Source organism: Hippopotamus amphibius, chromosome 4 (genome assembly GCF_030028045.1).
Source record: "Hippopotamus amphibius kiboko isolate mHipAmp2 chromosome 4, mHipAmp2.hap2, whole genome shotgun sequence".
NCBI classification, from domain to species: domain Eukaryota; kingdom Metazoa; phylum Chordata; class Mammalia; order Artiodactyla; family Hippopotamidae; genus Hippopotamus; species Hippopotamus amphibius.
The window spans coordinates 165,768,206-165,790,086 of record NC_080189.1 but is presented as its reverse complement, the minus strand read 5'-3'; the positions used below and the strand labels follow the sequence as shown (position 1 = coordinate 165,790,086).

The 21,881-nt window shown below is 35.1% G+C and overlaps 1 protein-coding gene across 6 annotated transcripts in view; it reads left to right on the top strand.

The window, feature by feature from the left end:
* Positions 1 to 21,881, top strand: part of CEP128 (centrosomal protein 128) — a 437,525-nt gene that overhangs the window by 82,877 nt on the left and 332,767 nt on the right. For all 6 annotated transcript variants that reach the window (XR_009053322.1, XM_057733202.1, XM_057733203.1 and 3 more), the window contains 3 exons: positions 13,447 to 13,533; positions 16,439 to 16,513; positions 18,107 to 18,239. Coding sequence is in view for 5 of the 6 variants with exons in the window: in XM_057733202.1 (XP_057589185.1) it covers positions 13,447 to 13,533; positions 16,439 to 16,513; positions 18,107 to 18,239 (295 nt within the window). In the remaining variant the exon portion in view is untranslated. The remainder of the gene's footprint in view (positions 1 to 13,446; positions 13,534 to 16,438; positions 16,514 to 18,106; positions 18,240 to 21,881) is intronic.

Genomic DNA, 21,881 nt, shown 5'->3' with positions numbered 1-21,881 from the left:
GGGACATTGCAAATAATGGACAGGAAAGACTTTTTAAGAGACTTTGCAGATACAATTTTTTCTTTTGTAATTTTCATGAAGTTTGTAAGGAAAGTTCTTTTAAAGCTTTTCACAAAATTTGCATTAAATGTTTCAAATTTAGATGATAAAAATCATAGGTTAAATACCAGTGTGAAATTACTACATGTTTTTGACCACTAGTCGTCAGTATTGAACCATCACTTGTGACCCTGCAGGCATTGTTTATTAAAGTTGCTAAACTTTGTTGAAAAATGGTTATAATATATATACATACCTCATCTCTTAGGGCTCCCTGAAAGTGTACTTGCCACAAATATTGCAACTGGAAAAATCTAATTATTTAACTATTACTATTTGAAAACTTAAATTTGAAAGTGTTGCTTTCCACTGTTGAAAAATAAAATATAACATATGGAGTATTACATATCATGACATCTGTTATATTTAACACTAAAACTGTCATTTCTATGCCTTTTTGTTAGAATGTCTTTCATGTTTTCTATTCAGGGTTATAATTCCTTTCTTCTTCTCTCTTTCCCTCCTGCTGAGGTAAAATCTTTTTATGTATAGTAGAACAACTAAAGACTACAATTTGATATGAGAGTTTATTTCACTGGAATCATACGGTCTTATGCCATTTTCCACATTTCATATTTCTGAACTCTACAGAAGTATCCCAAAGATACATTCTCTAAATGTTTGTATTATATAGATCTAAAACACTTTTCTCTAATTATCATCTTCTTCTCCTTAATAATCATTGCCTTTGCACCCTGTTGTCTACTCACCCTAGTAATATTCATTTTCTACTGATGCTATTTGTTCTTCATTTGGCTAATGCTGTTTGTTTGTTTGTTTTTCTTTACTTGTTAGAAAAGCATTTTTTATAGCTCTATCATGCCTTGTTGAATTTCTACTGAATTTACATTTCTATTCAGTACGCTGGATCCTTTTCCTTCCTTCCTTCCTTCCTTCCTTCCTTCCTTCCTTCCTTCCTTCCCTCCCTCTCTCCCTCCCTCCCTCCCTGCCTCCCCTCCCTCCCTGCCTCCCCTCCCCTCCTTCAAATCCAGTTTATCATTAAATTCTGTCAGCTCTGTCTTGAAAATATTTTCTGACTTGATAACAACTCACTCCTTTTGCCACTTTTACTCTCATGTATCATCTTGTGACTGTTGTCTCCTGCTTGGGCTAGTGGAGTAGCCTCCTTGCTTCCATTCTCACCTCCTTGCAGTCTTTTCCCCATAGAATCAGATAATGCCATTTCTTTCTTCAAAACCCTTCAGTGCCTTTTTTTTTTTATCACATTCAGGATGAAATCTAAAATCTTCAGCCCACAAGGCCCCTCTGATGTGGTCCCTGGCTGCTGTCTTACTCTGATTCTGTCCTTCTTCCACTTGCCTACTCTAGGCCAGCTGCACTGGCCTTGCTTTTCCATGGACATACCAGGCACCTTCCTGCTTCTGGAAGTTTGTACTTTCCATTCCCAGAGCCAGGGATTTTCAACTCTGAACACAGTTGCATTGAATATGTCCTCCTGTCACTCGGAGCTCTACTTCAGAAAGACCTTATTAATTATCCTACATAATATACCCCTTCTTCGCTCCCAAGCCCCTCATACTGCTGTATGTTTTCCTTTTTTAAAAATTATCTTTAAATTAATTAATTAATTAATTGGCTGTGTTGGGTCTTCGTTGCTGCACGGGCTTTCTCTAGTTGTGGCGAGCTGGGGCCACTCTTTGCTGCGGTGCACAGGCCCCTCCCTGTGGTGGCTTCTCTTGTTGTGGAGCACAGGCTCCAGGCGCGTGGGCTTTAGCAGTTGTGGCACAGGGGCTCAGTAGTTGTGGCTCGTGGGCTCTAGAGCTCAGGCTCAGTAGTTGTGGTGCACAGGCCCAGTCGCTCTGTGGCATGTGGGATCCTCCTGGACCAGGGCTCAAACCTGTGTCCCCTGCTTTGGCAGGTGGATTCCCAAGCACTGTGCCACCAGGGAAGCCCTGTGTTTTTTCTTTATAACACTTTTCCGTATTTGTCATGTGTCTGCCATCTGAACCCCTGAGCAGAATGCAGGCTTTATGAAGGCAGGCATTTAGTCTGGTTTGCTCATTGCGGTATCTCCAGTACCTAGAACAGTGCATGGCGTAGGCCTAGTAACTGTTTCTTGAAAGAATGAATGTTATATGCTTTGTTATCAGAACTATTCATAGTGAAATTCTCATTTGGCCAATACCTTCATGGACCTACAATGTGGCAGGTGCTGTGCTGGGGACTAGAGATTTAAAGATAAGTAAAATGATATATCACTCTTTAGGGCTTCCAAGTTTAGTTGAGAAAATAGAAGTGATAACAGTCACTATAATTCAATAAGTGTGTTATTTCAGCTTTGCACAGGCTCTAGGTTAGCCCATACAGGAAATAGTTACCCCTTCCCAGCCCTTTGGAAAATTTGGGTGAAAGAGATGGCATTTTTACTGAGATTGTGCATTTTCAAATCATTTTACACATTTCTTTTATGAATGTGATTCTACCCCATTGCTTATTGCTACTTAATAAGCACTTTACCAATCTATGGCTGAAATACTAATTTAAATTCTGACCCACTGTGCTTTTGATTCACAGCATAGCTCTTTGTCTTATCATCTTATGCCATGCTAATTATTTTCTTCTCTCTTTTATGTTTGTTACCTATAGATTATGTTTTTCTTTGCAAGGTTAGAGTAAATACTTTTTTTCTGTAAGGTTGTGAAAAGTCCATTAGTGTCAACATGCTGAAAGAAAGGAAATAGGGGGAAAAATGATTGGCTGCTAGGGGATTTGTCTTTCAAAGCTGGTTGAACACTATTTGGCACAGCTGGAAATGTGCAGGTCCCAAACATAGTCTTCTTTAGTCTCTAGTCTTCTTTAGTCTTGTTCATTTGTCTTCTTCCTTAGTCTTTTTCTTGTTTCCCCCCATTGCCTCCTGTGCCCACCCACTCTCTTATTCAACGTAAAGTCTATTTTATTAAGCTGTGATCATTTAGATGAGGCCAAAACACTTTATTCTTTCTGTGGAAAATATTTTTCCCCCTATGGTTCATTATAGGAGTTGGAAGAGATCTTGGATGTTGTCTCCTTCAACCTTGTTACTCACCCAATACTTGTATTTCTATTCACAGAGCAAACTTCCTGCATGGTTTGTGGATATTACGGACAGGTCTCCACAAGCCATGTTATCTTTTTCGTATTGGGAAATATTGAGAGTAATAGCTAGCTGGATTAAAGAATGTTCCATTTTGATACTGTTTTTCAGGGGCCTACTGTTTAATATTGATAAAACAAAAGCTGAACATTTAGAAATGTATTCCACATCAGAGAAGAGGTAACATGTCAGCTGTTAGCGTGCTGGTTAAGGCCTTTGGATTCCTTTGAAGGGTGCCGTTCTGTGAGTTGATGTGTAGATATAAGTTGTCCTGAAATTCTTATATCCTAATTTCTGTATAATTAACACTTATGTCATTTCTTCTTAGGCTTTTTACTTTATAAAAAAATTACCTAAGGCTATTAATTATTACATGCTTGTAATGTACTTTCTATCCTCTTTCTCCTCCACATTTCAACTTTTTCCAAAATTCTCCCATGTATACTAACTTACATTTTCTTATTCAAGTGTTTTGGAATAATGTGTGTTTTTCAGGGTGTCTTTCTGGGTTGATCACTTTGCTTGTAGTTTCCTTGGTCCTACTCTCATTAAAATTAGTCCTCATACAATTTTTTGTCTCTCTTTTTTTCCTGATTATTTGCTCTCTAGGTTCTTGAAGAGTCACTGTTTATTCTATTGGGGCCATTATGGCCTCTGACTCATTTTTTGTTTCACCTGTTCTTTAAGCATATGCAGAGGTGTTCTTATAAAGCACCTCAAATTCTCTTTGGAAATAGTTGAGATTTACATTATAAATAAATACTCATGTTGCTTCTGTGAGTTGCATTTAAGTCTGACACATTTTATGTTCATATTACATATGACTAGATCTCAAAGTATTGTTTGATCACATTTATTTTCCTGTGTGTGCTTATGTTTTGTTGCCAATGTTGTCATTGTAAATGATAATAAATAAGGCCAGCATGAGTCTGTGTGAGTCCCTTTGTGTAGGGAGCCTGTGCACGTAGACATTTAATGCTGTTAGTTCTATGATGACGATGAAAAATGTTTGCGCTCTTGTTGACTGAACAGCTGTCTGACAATAGGCTGAGATTTTCTGAGTGCAGGACTTGTTTAATTTCTACTTTATGCTTTTCTTGAAGAGTGGAATGTTTCTGTCTACATTTTCAGCAGATTTATCCTAGACCACCGGTTTACAAAGCCCTTTTCCATCATTATCAATTAATATTTATTGGGCAACTACTGAGTGCATAGTAATATTGTGCAAACAAAGGCAACTTTGCTACAGATAAGCTTATTCATAGACTTGGTACTGTTTTATTTTGATTAGGAAAAAGCAGAAAAATCAACCTCCTTTCCCCCAAAATCCAAAGGTGTAAAATAATACCCTCTAACTCTGAACAATGAAAGATGTTGTATGTTTACAGGGCATTCTGCGCAAATACGTATAAAACTTGAGAAATTCTAACTTAAATTTCCATAATTATCTATGGTCTTCTGTTTGTCAACAATTCTAACTCCGTGGCCCTGCATTTGTAAAGTCAAATGAAGTATCATATTGCTCTGGGATTTCTAATAAAACTGTGAGTCTGTTTTTTGAGAGGAAACTACTCAGATAAAAACAGACCCTCCACTAAGAGCAGTTGCTTTTTGATTTTGAAGGAAATCCTGGAAAGTGTACTTGTTGGGCTCACATTTAACTTTACTTGCAAGATTTTTATTAAGTAAAAGATTACAAAATAAAATCCATTCCAGTAAAAGCAGTGGCATTTAGGAGAATAATACTCATTACTAGTGTTGCTTTTGCATTAAAGAAGTCAAAGGACTTATATGTCTTTTCAGCATACCAACTCTGTAGGCAATAATTAAGGTTTTGTTTTGCAGATTGGCAAATTTAATAACATTTGAAGAACGAAATCCTGACACTAGTCAATAGGGGTTTTACTTTCGAGTTATTTTTATAGTCATGGTAATGAATTTTTGCTGATTCATCCATGGTCTCTGGCCTGCTTGGTCTTCCATGTGACCTTTGGCTAAGGTTTAGGGTACAGACTATGGCCATGGAAGAGAGCAAAGGGAATTGGCTCTCATGGTGACTGAACTTATGGCCTTGGGTGGCATCATTGGCACAGGGTGCGCTAACCAGTCACAGACTCCATAAATATGGATGTAGTGGAACCAATAAGTTTGTTTATCAGGGAAAATAGGTCAGTAATATGTGCTCAGTTCTCCTACCACAATAATTCCTATAACGCTCTTGGGATTCCTGGAAGAATAATCACCTTATCATAAGAAGAAGGAAAAAAAAAAGGCCTCTAGGTCATTCTCAAAGAGAAGCTTTGAGTTTTATGTTTCAAAACCTCAGGTATCTTTAAAGAATATTATTTAGGATTACACTAACCATCAGAAGTAATACCAGTGTACTTAACTACTGATAAATCTTACTTAACCACATGATACTTGATGTTACTCTCTACCCTTTGCAAAACAAGAATGGTTGCAGCTTGTGGCTCTACTCACGATGTGTTTACTGCTTCCATCTGGAAAATACACGTAGTTCAGCTGGCAGGAAGTTTTTAGAATCTCTCCCTTTGATATCCCAAAATCTGTATTATATCATAATGGTGATGATCAATATTGGATTCTCTTTGGACCTCACGCAGTTCTACTTTCACTTATTAAAGTGTTTTAAAATTGTAGGTGTTGGTATAGAATTTTTGTTCCTTGGTTATGGCTGAAAAATCAATTTCTTTGAACAATTTAGGTAACAGTCACTTAGCTATTTTTGAGTTAGATATTGGTTCAGGGATTTAGAATATGAATGTATTGTTTTTTGCCTTGAAAAGAAACTTAATTTTTGTTTTGTTTTGTTTTGGTTTCTGTTGGCACAGATAATCCCCAACTGGATGAACTTAAAGGCTAAAATTTTCCATGACTTTAGCTAGTTTTCATGTGGGAGGAATCTCTAACTTGATTTAGGAAAAAACAAAATTTAGCAATTCACAGAACTTGACAGATATAAAATCTGTGTTAATTTAAATGAGTAGTACTAGTTATGAGCAATAAAAGCCTGCTGTATTATACGTATATATTCCTTTTCAAAATATGTATTTTTCTATTGATGTTTGATTGTTTTGGAGCTGTGATTTAGGTTTACAGAAGAGAATTTTGGAAATAGACACCAGATTTTTATATTTTAAAAAGATTCTGGTTAAGTCAGGTTCCAATTATAGTGTTTTATACATGCTGAGTACTTAATAATGTGTTTCCTTGATTTGGAATATAACCTGTCCTTAAAGCTATTTAATTTTTAAAAATACATAAATATAAACAACTCATAACTTCAATTTTTAGCTTATGTGGTCTAATTTGGATCAGAATATCACTATACTGTGAAGCTTAAAATATTTGCTGATTTTTATTTTGTACCTACATGAAGAATGATTGAAAAATAGATGACTATGAAGTCATGGAAAGACATAGAGGAACCTTAAAGGCATATTACTAAGTTAAAGAAGCTAATTTGAAAAGATCACACGCTGTATGATTTCGATGACATGACATGCTGGAAAAAAAAATATGGAGATAGTAAAAACATTGATGGTTACCAGGAGGTGGGGTAGGAAGGGGAGAGATGAATAGGTGGAGCACAGAGGATCTTTAGGATAGTGAAAATACTCTGAATGATATTGTAATGAAGGATACATGTCGTTATACGTTTGCCTATAACCACAGGATGCACAACAGCGAGAGTGAGCCCTGTGTAAACCATGGACTTTGGGAGATTATGATGCACCAGTTCAGGCTCATCGGTTATAACGAAGGTGGAGGTTCATCCTCCACTTTGTTGGAGCACGTTGATAATGGGGGAGGTTATGCATGTGTGTGGGCTGAGTGTATGTGGGCACTGCACCTTCCTCTCAATTTTGCTGTGAAGTTAAAACTGCTCTAAAAAAGTAAAGGAGTCTTTAAAAAAAAATATATATATACACACACACACATATATATGTATTAAGAGCAATTATTTTTGTAATTCTCAGTAACAGTTTTTTCATTCTTTATTGTTACTGGGAAAAAAATCTGACTTAAAAGATTGTAACTTTAATATCATATTACAGAGCTATTCAATATGAGCACAGACTTGTTTTTCTATAGTTCTGTTGGTTTACCAGTGAATCATCTACGTATTCTTGCCCTTGTGACCAAAGGCCTGCAGTTGTAGCACTGCTGAGTGATAGGGTAAGACAGGAAAGCTTATGCTCATAATTTTTTTTTTTGGAAATTTCAGTGGCCTCCGTGGGTGTTAACATGTGACCTTTATTTCATTCCAGCTCCATCATTCTTACCCAAGCTTACTGGTCCATTTAAAGTAGACAAAGGGCCTTTAATTCCCTATTTGTTCTACATTTTTGAGTGTGTTATTTTTTAGAGCCTCTTGATAAACATGCCCATTGTCAAAGTTGTGGGAGTTTTCATGGTCAGATGAGATGTCCGCAAACATTTTCTTTTTTCTGCTTTCCCCTACTCTTTAAAAGGAAAAGCTGTATTTTTTGTTTTTTTAGAAATTATATTTAACTGTGAGAATTCAGAATCATCTACCTCTAAAGAACCACAGTAGTACAATACTCAATATGTTAGTCTTTTAAATGGAAATAGGCACACTTAAAGAAAAGAAGAAAAATTGTTGTTATTAAAGATTTAAATATGCTCCAGGGACCCTCTATTAAGGCTCAGTGTTGTTGCTGTGATCTTACATGTGTAAAAGACAATCTGCATCCAGGAGCAGGCACATGATAGCTTTATAGCTAAACTGCTTTTAAGAAAAAAACAAGCTTTAAAGGGCAAAATAACATAGTAATAGAAATTCATTGGCATGTGATTTTTTTCCTCTTTTTATAACTGCTTTTACTGGGTCAGTTTTAATATAATTCTAAGTTGCTTGACCTAAGTCAAGTGGAAAAGAAATCCAGTGCAGCCTTACACACTTAGAAAAGGTAGTAAATGAGTTAAAGTTTGCTACTAAGGTTTAAAGAAATGACTTGTAATTTTGATTTAGTTAATTTTAAAACTATTTCTCATTCACTGTTATCTGTGTTTCTGAAATTTAAAGTACGTTATATTTACTAGATCTTAAGAGTTACATTTTCTTTCTTTGTCTTTCATTTTAAACTAGATAATATGGAAAATAGGTTCAATGTTCTGGGCTAGAATATTGCTTGTGTGTTATTTGTTTACTGGCTTATGTTGTATAGGTAGCAGAAGTAATGTTTAAAGTTAATGACATTTCTAAATGATATGGTGGAAATATAGTAATTTGCTTTGGTTTGCTCCTCAGTACCTCACTTTTGTTCCTCTGCTGAAAACACTAGAATTTAATTTCTCATTGCCTCAATTTTCTAAGACTTACATATCCTTAGAGTATTAGACAACATTTTAGGCACCAAGTAGAGCTGCAATAGAAACGTGTATTATTTTGGAAAAGCGATATTATAAAAAACTGGTCAGATGTACAAGGTGGAAAGTATGGAGGAAAGGAAATTTTATTACAAATTTTTAGATATCCACGAGAATTAGAGGTTCTTTCATTCAACCAGCTCATATATGGAAATACGAATTAAAAAAAATAGACAGTTGCTTTCAAAAGAATTATGTTTTCATAGGGCATAATTCCATGTACTAGAAAACACAATTTGATTAAAGTTCAGCTTATTGATTTTTATTCCTTTCACATCAAGTAAAATTACTAATATTTATTCTAATTATAAGAAATGAAGATTAAATATCTATTAGTATAAGAATGAAAATAATTTGTTTCCCAAGCACCCTTTAGGAGGGATGGATCCTGGTAACTGACAGGTCTTTTCTTTACGGGGTGAGGAAGGTGGGGTGTTGGGCATGGTAATCAGTGTAGGTGTTCAAAGTTGAGAATTGGAATAGAGGCACACTGCATAACTCGGGGAGGGAAATTTAGAAGCCCCTGGGGAAGGTCCAGAAGCTGTAAGGAAACTAAACAATGAGGCTGAAGAAGATGTAGGGAAACAGGGGAGAAGAATTCCTGGTTAGCACAATAGCCCAGTAGCCCAGGAGAGTTAGGATTCGATAGAGATTTGATGAGTGTACTCCATCCACCTATATGGTCTTAGGTAAATTCTACATCACTCATTAGTGTTTTTGGTGTAAATAGGTTATCTGGAGGTGAATGCGGAGGGGTTCAGCATTCTACTTAGTGGTGAGCACTGACCTGTGAGTTAACTTACTAGGAATCTGGGTTGCATTAGGCAATAAGGTTTGATAGGTGAAAAATTTGTAGGCCAAAAAAGTACTGATAATGTTATAGTTGGTCTGATTTTGAGCTAAAATTGGTGGGTGAGACTTTAAGGATACTTGCATAGCCTCAAATTATCTACCAAAATATTTGTTCATTACTTTAGTGATTTTAACATATTTCCACATATTCTTAGATATTCTCCCTCTGGGAAGTGGAACTTAAGTCTTCTCCCTTTGAGTGTGGGCTGGACTTAAAGACTTGCTTCTAACAGAGTCTCAGGGAGATTTGGCAGACACCACTCTACCTTAATCAAGCAATCAAGGTTAACATCAGAAGCCCTGAGTCATTTTGATATCATGTACCCTCCAGTGTGATGCACTGAGAAGGGCACTTACCTTTGCGGCAGTCTGTTCCCAAATTTCTGAGCTCTGTCTAATCATGAGAAAACATCAGAAAAGCCCAAATTGAGGGATATTCTACAAAATACCTGACTTGAAGATATTTGAAATAGTCTCTCTTCGAAAATGTTGAAATCATAAAAGCAAGGAAAAGTTGAGAAACTTTCCCAGATCGGAGGAGACTAAAGAGACAAGCTGCTTTGAAATATCTTGGAACAAAAAAAGAACATTTGATAGTTGAATAAATCTGTAGCTTTTAGTTTTGTAACACTGTTAACATCTTAGTTTTGATAACCCTACCATGGTTACCTAAAATGTTAATTTTAGGGAAAGCTAGGTGAAAGGTATATGGGAACTCTGAGCTATTTTTACAACTGTTCTGTAAATCTGAATTATTTAAAAAATGAAAAAACTTAAACCCATACAGAGGATTTTTTTCTAAGGAAAAGACTAAAATGATGACTTGTGAAAACAGGAAAGGGTTGTTAACTCTTTGACTTAAACCCCCAAATAAATATTTATTTTCCAGCATCACTACACCATAATAATTGTTTTTCTGGAAAGAAAGACAGCTTGGTGCTTGAGAAAATATGGTAGTTAAGAAAGATGGGAGAAATCTGGAAAACTTTCATGTATGTGATGAACAGAGTTGGCCAACTGCAAAGTGAAGTTGTTATTCAGGAATTATAAAGGGATATTTACTCATCCATTCGATAACATATGTTTACCACCTAAAATGTGCCAAGTGTTGTGTTAGAGTTAAAAATGTGATCATGACAGACGAAGTCCCTGGCCTTCTGAAGCTTGCACCATAGTGACACCAAACCTTATGTATTACTCTTTGGAAATGTAAACCTCTAGATAAACAAGGATTATTTGAATGTCTATCTAAGTAAGTAAAAGTAAGCATGTAAATGAATTAAACATATTTTTAATAGACTTAATCAAAATAAAGTATATAAACACTTGGGAAATGTTAATATGTCTTTCTTGTTTTTTTGATGTAAAATGTAATAGGATTTTTAAAATGTAAGTTTTGGAACTCATGAGAAAGGAACAGAAATGGATTAATTCCAGTTAGTAAAATGGAAAAACTTCTTCACTGGAGAATTTTGGGGGTTTAAATTCTTAAGTAAGGTAAACTCTTAGAGTTGCAGCATGAAGTTAAGTCAAGTTTTAGAAACTTAGCAGGTGCCTCCTTCTGTTTCTCTTACCTCAGTAAGCAGAGGACAGAGGTGGAAACAATTTGGAACATGAAGAGATGTACAAAATCACATTGGAAGGATCTTAGCAGCTACTGGTTGAAGGTTGTAGAGTCTCCCAAGGTAGATTTTGCATTCGGCTTTGGAAGTGAATGACTCTTATATTTGGGACAAGCTTGTCTTATTTGAAGTTGTTTATGGCCTCAAGTGATGTCACCTGGCTTGGGTGAGCCTTTGCTGCATACTCATTTTGAGTGGCTCCTGCTCAGGAGTTTGAATCCAGAAGGGGAGGCTGACTATTTATAGTTTGATGAAGCTTATCAACTGCCTGAGGAAGTCTTCCTCATAATCTTCTCTCTGTAGAAAAGCCCAGGCTGGTTTTTAGTTTAATGAAAAAATATTGAAAAGATAACCAATTAAGTTTAACTCATTAAGGAAAAAAAGGTGGGGGGGGGCTAGGTTGGAATGATGATGTTGAGGAATAAGATACTTCGAATATTATAAACTGAATTGATGAAAAATATAGCAACAATTCATATCTTTTTTTAAATATTTTCCCCTCCTTCCCTCTCCCTCTTCCTCTCCGTCTCCCTCTCTCTCTCTCTCTCATACAGACAGACAGACAGACAGACAGACACACACACACACACACACACACACACACACACACACACACACACACACACACACACACACACACACACTAGGTGGGTTTAGACCGAGGAAGCATCCAAAGAATGAAGATGCCAGCAGTAATTTTCAAGTTTCTAGGATAATTTTGTTCAGGAAAAATTTATAAACACATCCCACCAGCCAAAATTGAATAGATTATACATACATAAGTAAATATTATTACAAATTCCACTTACCTTACAATAAAGAACAAATAACAAATATCAAAATCATTTGAAGACTATACCTGAAAAGCACTATGATTTGTGATACTTTGATCAATTGTTAAAAATTTAGTAATCCTAATTGTTGTCTTTTATCGTCTATTTTAATGCTTTACAAGTATCAAATTATTTAGTCTTCATATCCGCCCTATAAGCTTGATATTATTATTTTAACATGGAGAGGCAGTGCCATTCGATGGTTAAGAGACAGACAGCCTGAGTCTGCGTACTGTCTCTGTCATGAGCTTGGTGAATGACCTTGGGCAAGTTATTCAACTCCTTGTAGCCTCAACTTCCCTCCTAATAAAATGGGCTTAATAATAACTCATGGAATCATCATAAAGATTAAATGTATATATTCAATATATGTAATGTATGTATTTAATATATGTAAGAAGAAGAAGAATGCCTGGACATAGTAAACACTATAAAAGTATTACTGTATTATTTATACTCAAACCAAAATTATTTTTTATTTTGATGTTGTCTCCCTACCTTTTTGCTCAGTTGTTTTTTATTAGTGAGAGTAGGAGCCATGCAGAGGGAGCTGTAATCTCATGAATAGGGGGCCATGGTTATTTTATATATGCATATGTATGCACTTTGGAGATATTTGTTGGATATGTGAGTTAATGAAATTGGAATATGATTGATTATACTTGCATTGAAACAGTTTTAGCGTGTTTTGCTATTTACCTAAAAATAATTTTTCTATTGAGCATCATAGAACTTGTTGGAAAAGACTTCTGGAAATTTGGCTTTTCTCAATTTGGATGGCCTCTACACATGCACCTTTTTAAGTCTAAATGCTAAGTGTCAAAAAAATTTTTTAAAACAAATGGAATGTCTTTTAGATGTTATGAAAGATTGCTCTTAGTATAAATTTTTTTCCTTATGTTTAATTTTGTTTTAACATAGAAACAAACCAAAACAAACACTTTTGTGGTTAACTTTTGAAATTTGTATTTTCTTAAAGTTCCTTTTTTTCCATTTTATTAAAGAGAGAAAAATGTAGAAAAGAATGCTTTCTTTGCTCTATGTGAAGTGTGGTTGAAGAGCCAGTTATATGTTTTGATAAATGTCATGTATGTAATAATGATGCAACAAGCACATTTCTGCCTTGATGAGATATTTTTTCCTGAATTTGAAAAACTAGTAAACTGGTTTTTGGTATTATGTCAAAATAGTTGAGCAGATAATATAACTTTTAAATACCATTATTTTAGCAGGCAGTAAAATTTGTTTGTTTCCAAGAAAACTGTTAGCTGTCTAAGCTCTCTAAATGTGTTATAAAATTCCCAAAGATGGGAAAAAGTGAACTTGATTAGGTAGATCAGGGAGTTGTTTATATTTGATCCCCAATGAAGTGATCTTATGACTTCAGTGAATGAGCAGGTTGTAATTCCTGTGTATATTTTGTACAGTTCGTAACCACCTTCCTCAGCCTTTTCTTAATAGATCCTACTAGTGTCTTTCAGTTTTACATGTATTTTGGAATAATACTTATTTTCCCGTGTCTTCTTTCTAGGCTTTGAAGAAACAAGAAGCTAAAGCAGAGGAGAATGAGGGAGTAATGAAAGATAAGCTAAGACAAACTGAAACTGAAAAGAGTAAAGTAAGATTTTGAAAATTACCTTTCAAAGAGTAATGCTGTTTGGGGCCAGTGATATTCATTGAGTGCCTTGAAAAGTGTCCCTGAGGTCATTTGTTAGAGTGCAGTGAAGCCTTTATGTTTTGATGTGGAGTCACTTGGCTTGAGGGCTCTGCCACTCTCTGCTACTTGCTCTTGGAAACATACACAGGTAGTTTGCTACCTTGTCTCCTGGCCACTCTCCTTTTCTAGAGGTGAATTAAGCTTGACCATTCCTTGTTGGAGGGCATTTAAAGAGCTTGACTTTGCTGCCGGGTTGGGAAAGACCTGTTGTTTAAAGGCTGAGTATTTTTTCATCTATTCATTTTTGTTATAGAAAATAGGAACAGTTACCAACCTAGTTCTGAAAAATCCTCTTATTCTTATTAAATATTAAGGATCTTTGATGTGTATTCATGTCTGTGAACCTATAGAGCCTAGCACTTTTGAGCTGTAAAGTAATTCAGAGGCTAAACAGCTCTCTTCAATTTGCAAATGAGTAGATTTAAGGCTAAGCCCATGGTAATGAATGATAAAGTGAAAATTTGCCTCTGATGTAATGTTCTTTACTCCATATCGCCTTTTCTATTATCTTTACCCCCTTTATTTTATTTTACCAATGATGCGTCCATGCTGCCTTTATGGTGGTAAGCAAGGTATGTCAGGTCATCAAGTTTGCCCTTTGGGAGTTAAGACTGCTGATATTACCCAGGGATCATGACCAGTATGGGCCTTGGCAGATTTTGAAACCATTTTGACTTCAGTGTGATTTCTTCCTTTTTTATTTATCCATAGGAACAAGAGAACAGGTCAGATAATATTTTGTGTGGATTCTCTGCTACCACATGTGCTTTACAGTTGACCCTTGAACAGTGGGGGCTTATGTGCCCTGACGCTCTGTGCAGTCAAAAATCCGAGTATAACATGTAGTCAGCTCTCCGTATTTGCAGTTCCTCTCTAGCCACACTTCCACATCTGTGAATTCAATCCTATGGTACCGTAGTGTTTATGATTGAAAAAAATCCGTGTTTAAGTGGACTTGTGCAGCTCAAACCCATGTTGTTCAAGGGTCAGCAAGTACAAGATTACTTTTGTACCCTTGTCAAAAAGTAGAAGGGTACTTTTAAAAATATGTGGTGTTTATTTTCTGAACTGCATGCATGTTTTTAAAAAAACTTATGTTAACTGGATTGAAAATTATTTTGAAATAATAATAGATTCACAAGGTGTTGCCAAACAAAACGTATCTTTACCCAGTTATCCTCAATGATAAAATTTTTTATAATTGCCATCAAATATTGAAACCAGGAAATGGACACTGTTGCAATGCACAGAGCTTATGCAGATTTCACCAGCTTTATGTGTACTCTCATTTGTATGTGGAGTATCCGTGTGTGTATTTGTGCGTGTGTGTACTTCTATGCAGTTTTATCTCATGAATCTCAATCTTATTGCCGCCACAGTCAAAATACAGAACTGTTCCATCACCAGTGTTGCCTCATGCTACTTCTTAAAAGTCACACCTACCACATATACAATTTCTGAAGGACTAATGTATAGGAAGCAGTTTGTCCAAATGAAATGATAATTTAGGATAACTAGTACAAATCAAAGCAAATCATAACATCTTAATATAAATTTGTGATTTTACAAAGCAACCTTACCCTTACAAAGTGCAAACATGTCCAGCATATGTAAGCTCTGGATTTTTAATAAGCACATGTGCCATGTGTAGGAAGGAAAAATAATTTTCCCTTTACTTTTCTAGGTTCTTTGGCTGGTCTAATAATTAAATTGACATGAAACAGATTAGCAGGAGAAAAACAAATTTAATTTTGTATGTATGGGAGCCCCATAAACATATGAGACTCAAAGGCAACCAGGCAGTTGAGGCTTATCTACCTTCCCGAGCTAAGGCAGGGAATAGGGCATGGGGCTTCAAAGGGGTAGGAACACAGTTCACAGGAAGATGAGAAGAGCATATGTGTGGTAAACAAAAGTTTGCCTTGCCATGCAGAGAAGTCTTTCAGATATAGAAGGTTATCTTTGGTAATAGCTCTCTTCCTGCTACAGACCCCCTTTCTAAATTTTTTTATGCGGTTAAGGGGAAGGTAAAAACCTTTTCCTGAATCTGCTGGGTTTTGATTGCCATCAGCTCAGAATAATACTTGTGCCGAAGAGGTATATTTTGGAGTGGCATATTCTGCTCCTCTTCACATCCCATTATATTTTTCAACTTGAAGTAAGCTAAGCACATTGACTTTGTAGGGTTTTTAGTCACCTGACTGGCACATTTTCTGTGGATATTTATCTAATGGCAATATTAATAGGGAAATTTAAAATGTCTTATTCTGAACTTAGATATTTAAAAATTTTAGGAATATTGGAAATATTAGGAATATAAGAATATTAAAAATATAAAAAATAACCAATTGGATGAAATGTACTTTGAGTCATTGCGTCCCTGAAATTTTTATTCTAATTTAGTTCGTATGATACTACGTGTAGTCTTTTAAAGAAAAAATTGCTTTAGAATTTACATTAAAATGATTTAGAACTGAAGGGATCTCAGATTGTCTAATATAAAATCCTTATTTTAGAGGTGACAGAAAGGAGGCCTAATGAAAAGAGATTTAAACAGGGTCACAGCTGAGATGGAAGTGACTAGAGCCCAGACCTCCTGCAGTCTTCTGGTTCACTTTTTGTTATTTAATTACCATTATTTTAATGGGAGCATTGATATATGTTTATAGCAAGATATTTTTCCTTTTATATTAGCTGTAAAACTCTGAAAACTTTTTCACTTTTCTCCTCTTAAACTGAGCCCATAATAATTTAGTTATCTTCTGCCCCACTGAACATTTTTCCTTATTCTTTGTGGAAACTCTAGCTTGAACAGGAATTGGAGCTATCTCGAAGGTTATTGAATCAGTCAGAAGGCAGCAGAGAAACGCTTTTGCATCAGGTAAGTCTATGCAAGCTATGATAGTCTGCTTTTAAATTGAATCATGATTGAGTCTCTTTCCTTATTAAATGTCCTTGTGAAACGGAAAAAAAACTTAGGTCTAGAAAGATTTTTCTTAAGGAATGTATATTAACACACATAAACAAAAGATGAAATCCTTTCAGGAAGATTCAGAGAAAGCCAGGACAAAACATCAGCCCCAGTTCCCACTGTGACAGTGTATCTTGCTGATTGCTACTCCAATTTAGGAATTATCTCTCTTAGCATAGCCAGTATAAATGTGAGACTGGATGTGTAAGATAAAATTTTCCCAGGAGCTTAATTTTATTCAAGGAGGCATTCCAGAGTGAAGGAGGAAGTAAAATACATAAAACAGACCTTTGCAAGTTCATTTTACTTTGAATGAATCATTGTCTCATATTCACATTTTCAAGATGCTACCTGCTTCCTTTTAACCAGAGATAAGGCTTAATTTTAAAGCATAACATTTTTGCAGCCCATTAGCCCATAATAGGAGTTTGGTGCTTCTGATATTTAAAGTTCAGTAACTTGAAATAGCTATCTTACACACATTGGATAAGGGCATGTGGGTTTCTAACTACCTTTCTGCCTGTGTTTAATATAAATTGCAATTGTACCTTCCTCTGTTTTGAGGTATGGGTTGCATAACTCACTACATAATATGCTAGGTAGGCAAAGATGTCAGACATCGTAGATGTTCAGGAGTATTACGTTTTGACAATTAATCCTGAAAATACACCATAGCACCTGTTTTAGAAAATCTTTAAAAGTGTGTAATGGCTTTGTTTTGCAGCCAGTAGTCCAATGGAATTGATGTTGGCAGAGTTTAGACTTTCTTTTTTGGAAGTTTACATTTATATTCAATTCCTTCGTGGTTTTTTTTTTTTTTTAACTCTGCCTTGTAATTTCTAATCTTATCTTTTGAATAAGAGATTTATGTGTTTAAATTGTCATTGTGACTTTAGCTGAGTCTTTCTGCCACTGCTAACTTGTTTAATGGTCATTGTGGACAGGCCTGCTAGTCTTCAGATATACAAAGGTGAATAAAATGTTACCTGACTTGAAGGAGTTTCTAGTTTATTCAACAGCATTTATTGCTTGTTTATTTTAAACAGTGCTTTGATATCAAAATGTGCTAAATTGTGATCATTTCACTTGACTTTACCAACCAATTGACTGTGTTCACATGAAAGAAAATAAGTGAAAAATATAAAAACATATAGTACTTAATTGGAGGTCGTTTTGGTTAATAATAGTAGCGTGAACTGAGGTGAAAATAGGGATTTAAAAAAAATATGGTCAAATGCTTTGTTACAGTAGACACAGAGAAGGGTGAAAAACATTCATTGCTTGTGGAAGGAATGGGAGGAATGAAGAAATGGAGCAAGAGACTGTTCCACTGTGCTTGGCATAAGAAGGAGGTTTAGGTGGCTTCAGCTTCTGCTTACAGTAGCCCTTTGGAAGTAAATATTTTTTCCCTAGGAAAATAATTTGTAATAATTTGTAAGTTCAATTATTCTTTTCCCGCTTTTAAAACTGATGAAAGTTTCATTTTTGACTGTATGTATTTAGGTAGAAGAACTCCGTACACAACTTATGAAAGCAGAAGGTGATCAAAAAGGTTTACAGCATCAAGTATCTCAGATTTCCAAGCACCAGTCAAACCATCAGGATGAACAAGGAGATGACTGGAGGTTTAGGAGAGGTATAATTCTGATTTGCAAATGTCTGGGGCTTTTTTGATCTTTCTTAATTTCCATTTTCAGAATCACTTTCCTTATATTCTTTTCATCCTATTGCTTGATCTACTGCCAGGTTTTCCAAGTTAATCATATTTAGCATCCAATATTTTAAAAACAGACAATTTTAAAATTTTATGTTTACAGCAACAGTGAGCAGAGGATACAGAGATTTCCCATATACCCCTGCTCCCACATATCACAGCTTCTCCCACTATCAACATCCCTCACCGCAGTGGTACATTTGTTATAACTGATGAACCTTACGTTGACACATCATTGTCATCCAAAGTCTGTATTTTACATCAGGGTTCACTCTTGGTGTGCATTCTATAGGATTGGACAAACATATAAAATGACATGTATCCACCATTTATAGCATCATAGAGTAGTTTCACTGTCCTAAAAATCCTCTGTGTTTCACTATTCATCCCTCACTTCCCCTTACCTCTGGCAAGAACTGATCTTTTTATTGTTTCCATAGTTTTGCCTTTTCTAGAATCTAATATAGTTGGAATCATACAGTATGTAACCTTTTCAGATTGTCTTCTTTTACTTAGTAATATGCCTTTAAGCTTCTGCCATGTCTTTTCATGGCTCTTTGAAAAAAAATTTTTTTTTTAATTTTTTTTTTTTAACTGCATAATATTTCATTGTTTGGATGTACCACAGTTTATCCATTCACATACAGAAATTTGTCTTGGTTGCTTCCAAGTTTTGGCAATTATGAATAAAACTGCTATAAACTGAACATCTGTGTGCAGATTTTTGTGTGGACGTAAGTCTTTGTCTTTTTTGGATGAATACCGAGTAGTGTGATTGCTGGATCATATGGCAAGAGGATGGTTACTTTTGTAAGAATCTTCCAAACTGTCTTCCAAAATGGCTGTATCATTTTCCCCTCTACCAGCGGTGAATGAGAATTCCTGTTGTTCTGTATCCTTGTCAACATTTGAAGTTGTCAGTATTCTGGATTTTGGCTATTCAGATAGGTTTGTAGTGGCAACTCGCTGTTTTAATTTGCGTTTCCCCGATAACATGTGGTGTGGAGCATCTATTCATTTATGTATTTGCCATATGTATATCTTTTTTGGTGTGATATTCATTAAAGTCTGTGACCCATTTCTTAGTATGGTTGTTTGTTTTCTTGTTGTTAGTTTTAAGAGTCCTTTGTATGTTTTGGATAGCAGTCCTTTATCAGATATATCTTTGCAAATAATTTCTTACAGTCTGTGGCTTGTCTTTTCATTCTCTTGACAGTGTCTTTCATGAAGCCAAAATTAACTTTAATGAAGTCCAGCTTATCCGTTCTTTCTTTCATGGATTGTGACTTTGATGTATCTAAAAAGTCATCATCAAACCCTAAATCATTCTCTTATCTTCTAAGAGTTTTATAATTTTGCCTTTTACATTTAAATCTGTGATCCATTTTGAATTAATTTTTGTGAAAGGTGTAAGATCTGTGTCTAGATTCATTTTTTTTTGCATGTGAGTGTTCAGTTGTACCACCGTTTGTTGAAAAAACTGTCTTTCCTCCATTGTATTGCCTTTGTTCCTTTGTCAAAGATCAGTTGACTATTTTTATGTGGGCTTACTTCTGGGCTCTTTATTCTGTTCCATGTATCTACCTTTCCTTTTTTTTTTTTTTTGTGCCAGTACCTCACTGTTTTGTTGGATAGTGTCAGTCCTCCAACTGCTTTTTTTCTCCTTCAATAGTACACTGGCTATTCTGGATTCTTTGCCCACTCCATGTAACTTTAGAATCAGGTTGTCAATATACACAAAATAGCTTGCTGAGTTTTTAATTGCACTTGTATTGAATCTGTTGATGAAGTTGGGAAGAACTGACATTTTGACAATATTGAGTCTTCCTGTCCTTGAACATGGAATATCTCTCCATTTATTTTGTTCATCTTTGATTTCTTTCATCAGAGCTTAGTAGTTTTCATCATATAGATTTTGTTAGATTTATACTTGAGTATTTATTGTTTTTGAATGCTAAGGTAAATGATATTGTCTTTAATTTCAAATTTCACTTGTTGCTGATATTAGCATCCAATTTTAATGTCTTCTCTGCTTGATTTTTAAACCCATTTCAGTTGTCAGACCTCATGAGATAAGTCTTTCTTTTGGAAAGAGCCAGCAAGCCAGTAATGAAACTTTTTTCAGATTCATATATATATGTGTGTGTGTGTGCCACACACATAAAAATTGCACATATGCATTCATATATATGTGTATACACACACACACGTGTGTGTGTTTATGTGTGTATATTTGTACTTAAATTGGAAATACCCCTATGCCTTTCACTTTCTCTTATCTAATTTTCAGTACACACATACAATTAAGGTTCTGTCTTTTTACTACCTGGAGATTGGTGACAAAAATTAATCACATTGTAGATGTGGTCATGAACCATATGACTAGCTTTTTCTTTTGTTACTTAGGAAGACTTTGTGTTTGAAAACTGTTTGAATGCTTTTTCAGTGGAGCTGTTGATTTAGGTTGTGGCATTTAATTACTCTAGATGTATTTCTTTTTGAAAGTTTGTATTTAGCAGAAATGGTGATATTGAAATTTTATAATGGTTTCAAATAGACTATTTCAGATTATTCTGCTGTAAATCATTTAAATATTAAGGCTTCTTACTCACATGCCTAAATTACTGTAGAATCACTTGTAAGCATTTGATGTTACAAATTCCCCAGATTCCCTACACATAACTCAACATGTTGCCTAAGTTAGAATTTCCACATTGCCAGAAAATCTTCACTGGATGGCAAATTTTGACATACCTCTCCTAATATATTTGCATGCAATTAAGTTCACTTGAGTTTCATGTAATGTAATTTAAACATATTTTAACATCAAATACTTTAAAATTTATTTTTAAAAGTAAAATATAAGGCATTAGGTTATTCATCAAATTTTCATAAAGATGCACATAGAAACTCTTATTTTGTTTGGAAAAAGACTCTGTGGTACATTTGTTATATGTTTTGTTGTCTCATAAAATCTAGTTATTTTTGGTGTCTTTGGGGACTAGAAGAATCTCACTTTTAAAAACTACTTCCCAGGTTTAAAAAAAAAATCTTATTTAAAGTTCTCTTATGATTGTGACGATGGACTTCTTCACCTTCTTTTAACAATTCTAGAGTTTTCATCTTTGTAGAATACTTGTATTTAAAAAAATTCTATGTAACCATTTACACTCAGTCATACCCTGCCTGCTGTTTGTTCCTCCACCCACTGCAAAGTGACTTCCACTTATGCTTCTAAAATTGACTTTGCCTAGTTTACTGGTGGTCTCCTCTGTCAAATTCGAAGGAATATTTCCATTACTTGCCTTACTTGACTCCTTTTTGTTTCCTCTTACTTAGAACTCTTCCACTGACTTCATTGTTCCCACTATTTCCTGGTTCTTCTGTCTTGTTTTCAGTCTTTCCATTTGAATCTTTTCCTTTTGTTTACAGTTTGCCTTTTAAATGCTGCTGTTGGCTAGAATCCTGTTTGTGGTTTTTCTCACTTAGTACCCTAGGAGTTGTTATTTAATCTTCTGCATTAGCTATCACCTACGAAAGATGATCCTTAAATCTAGCTCCTCT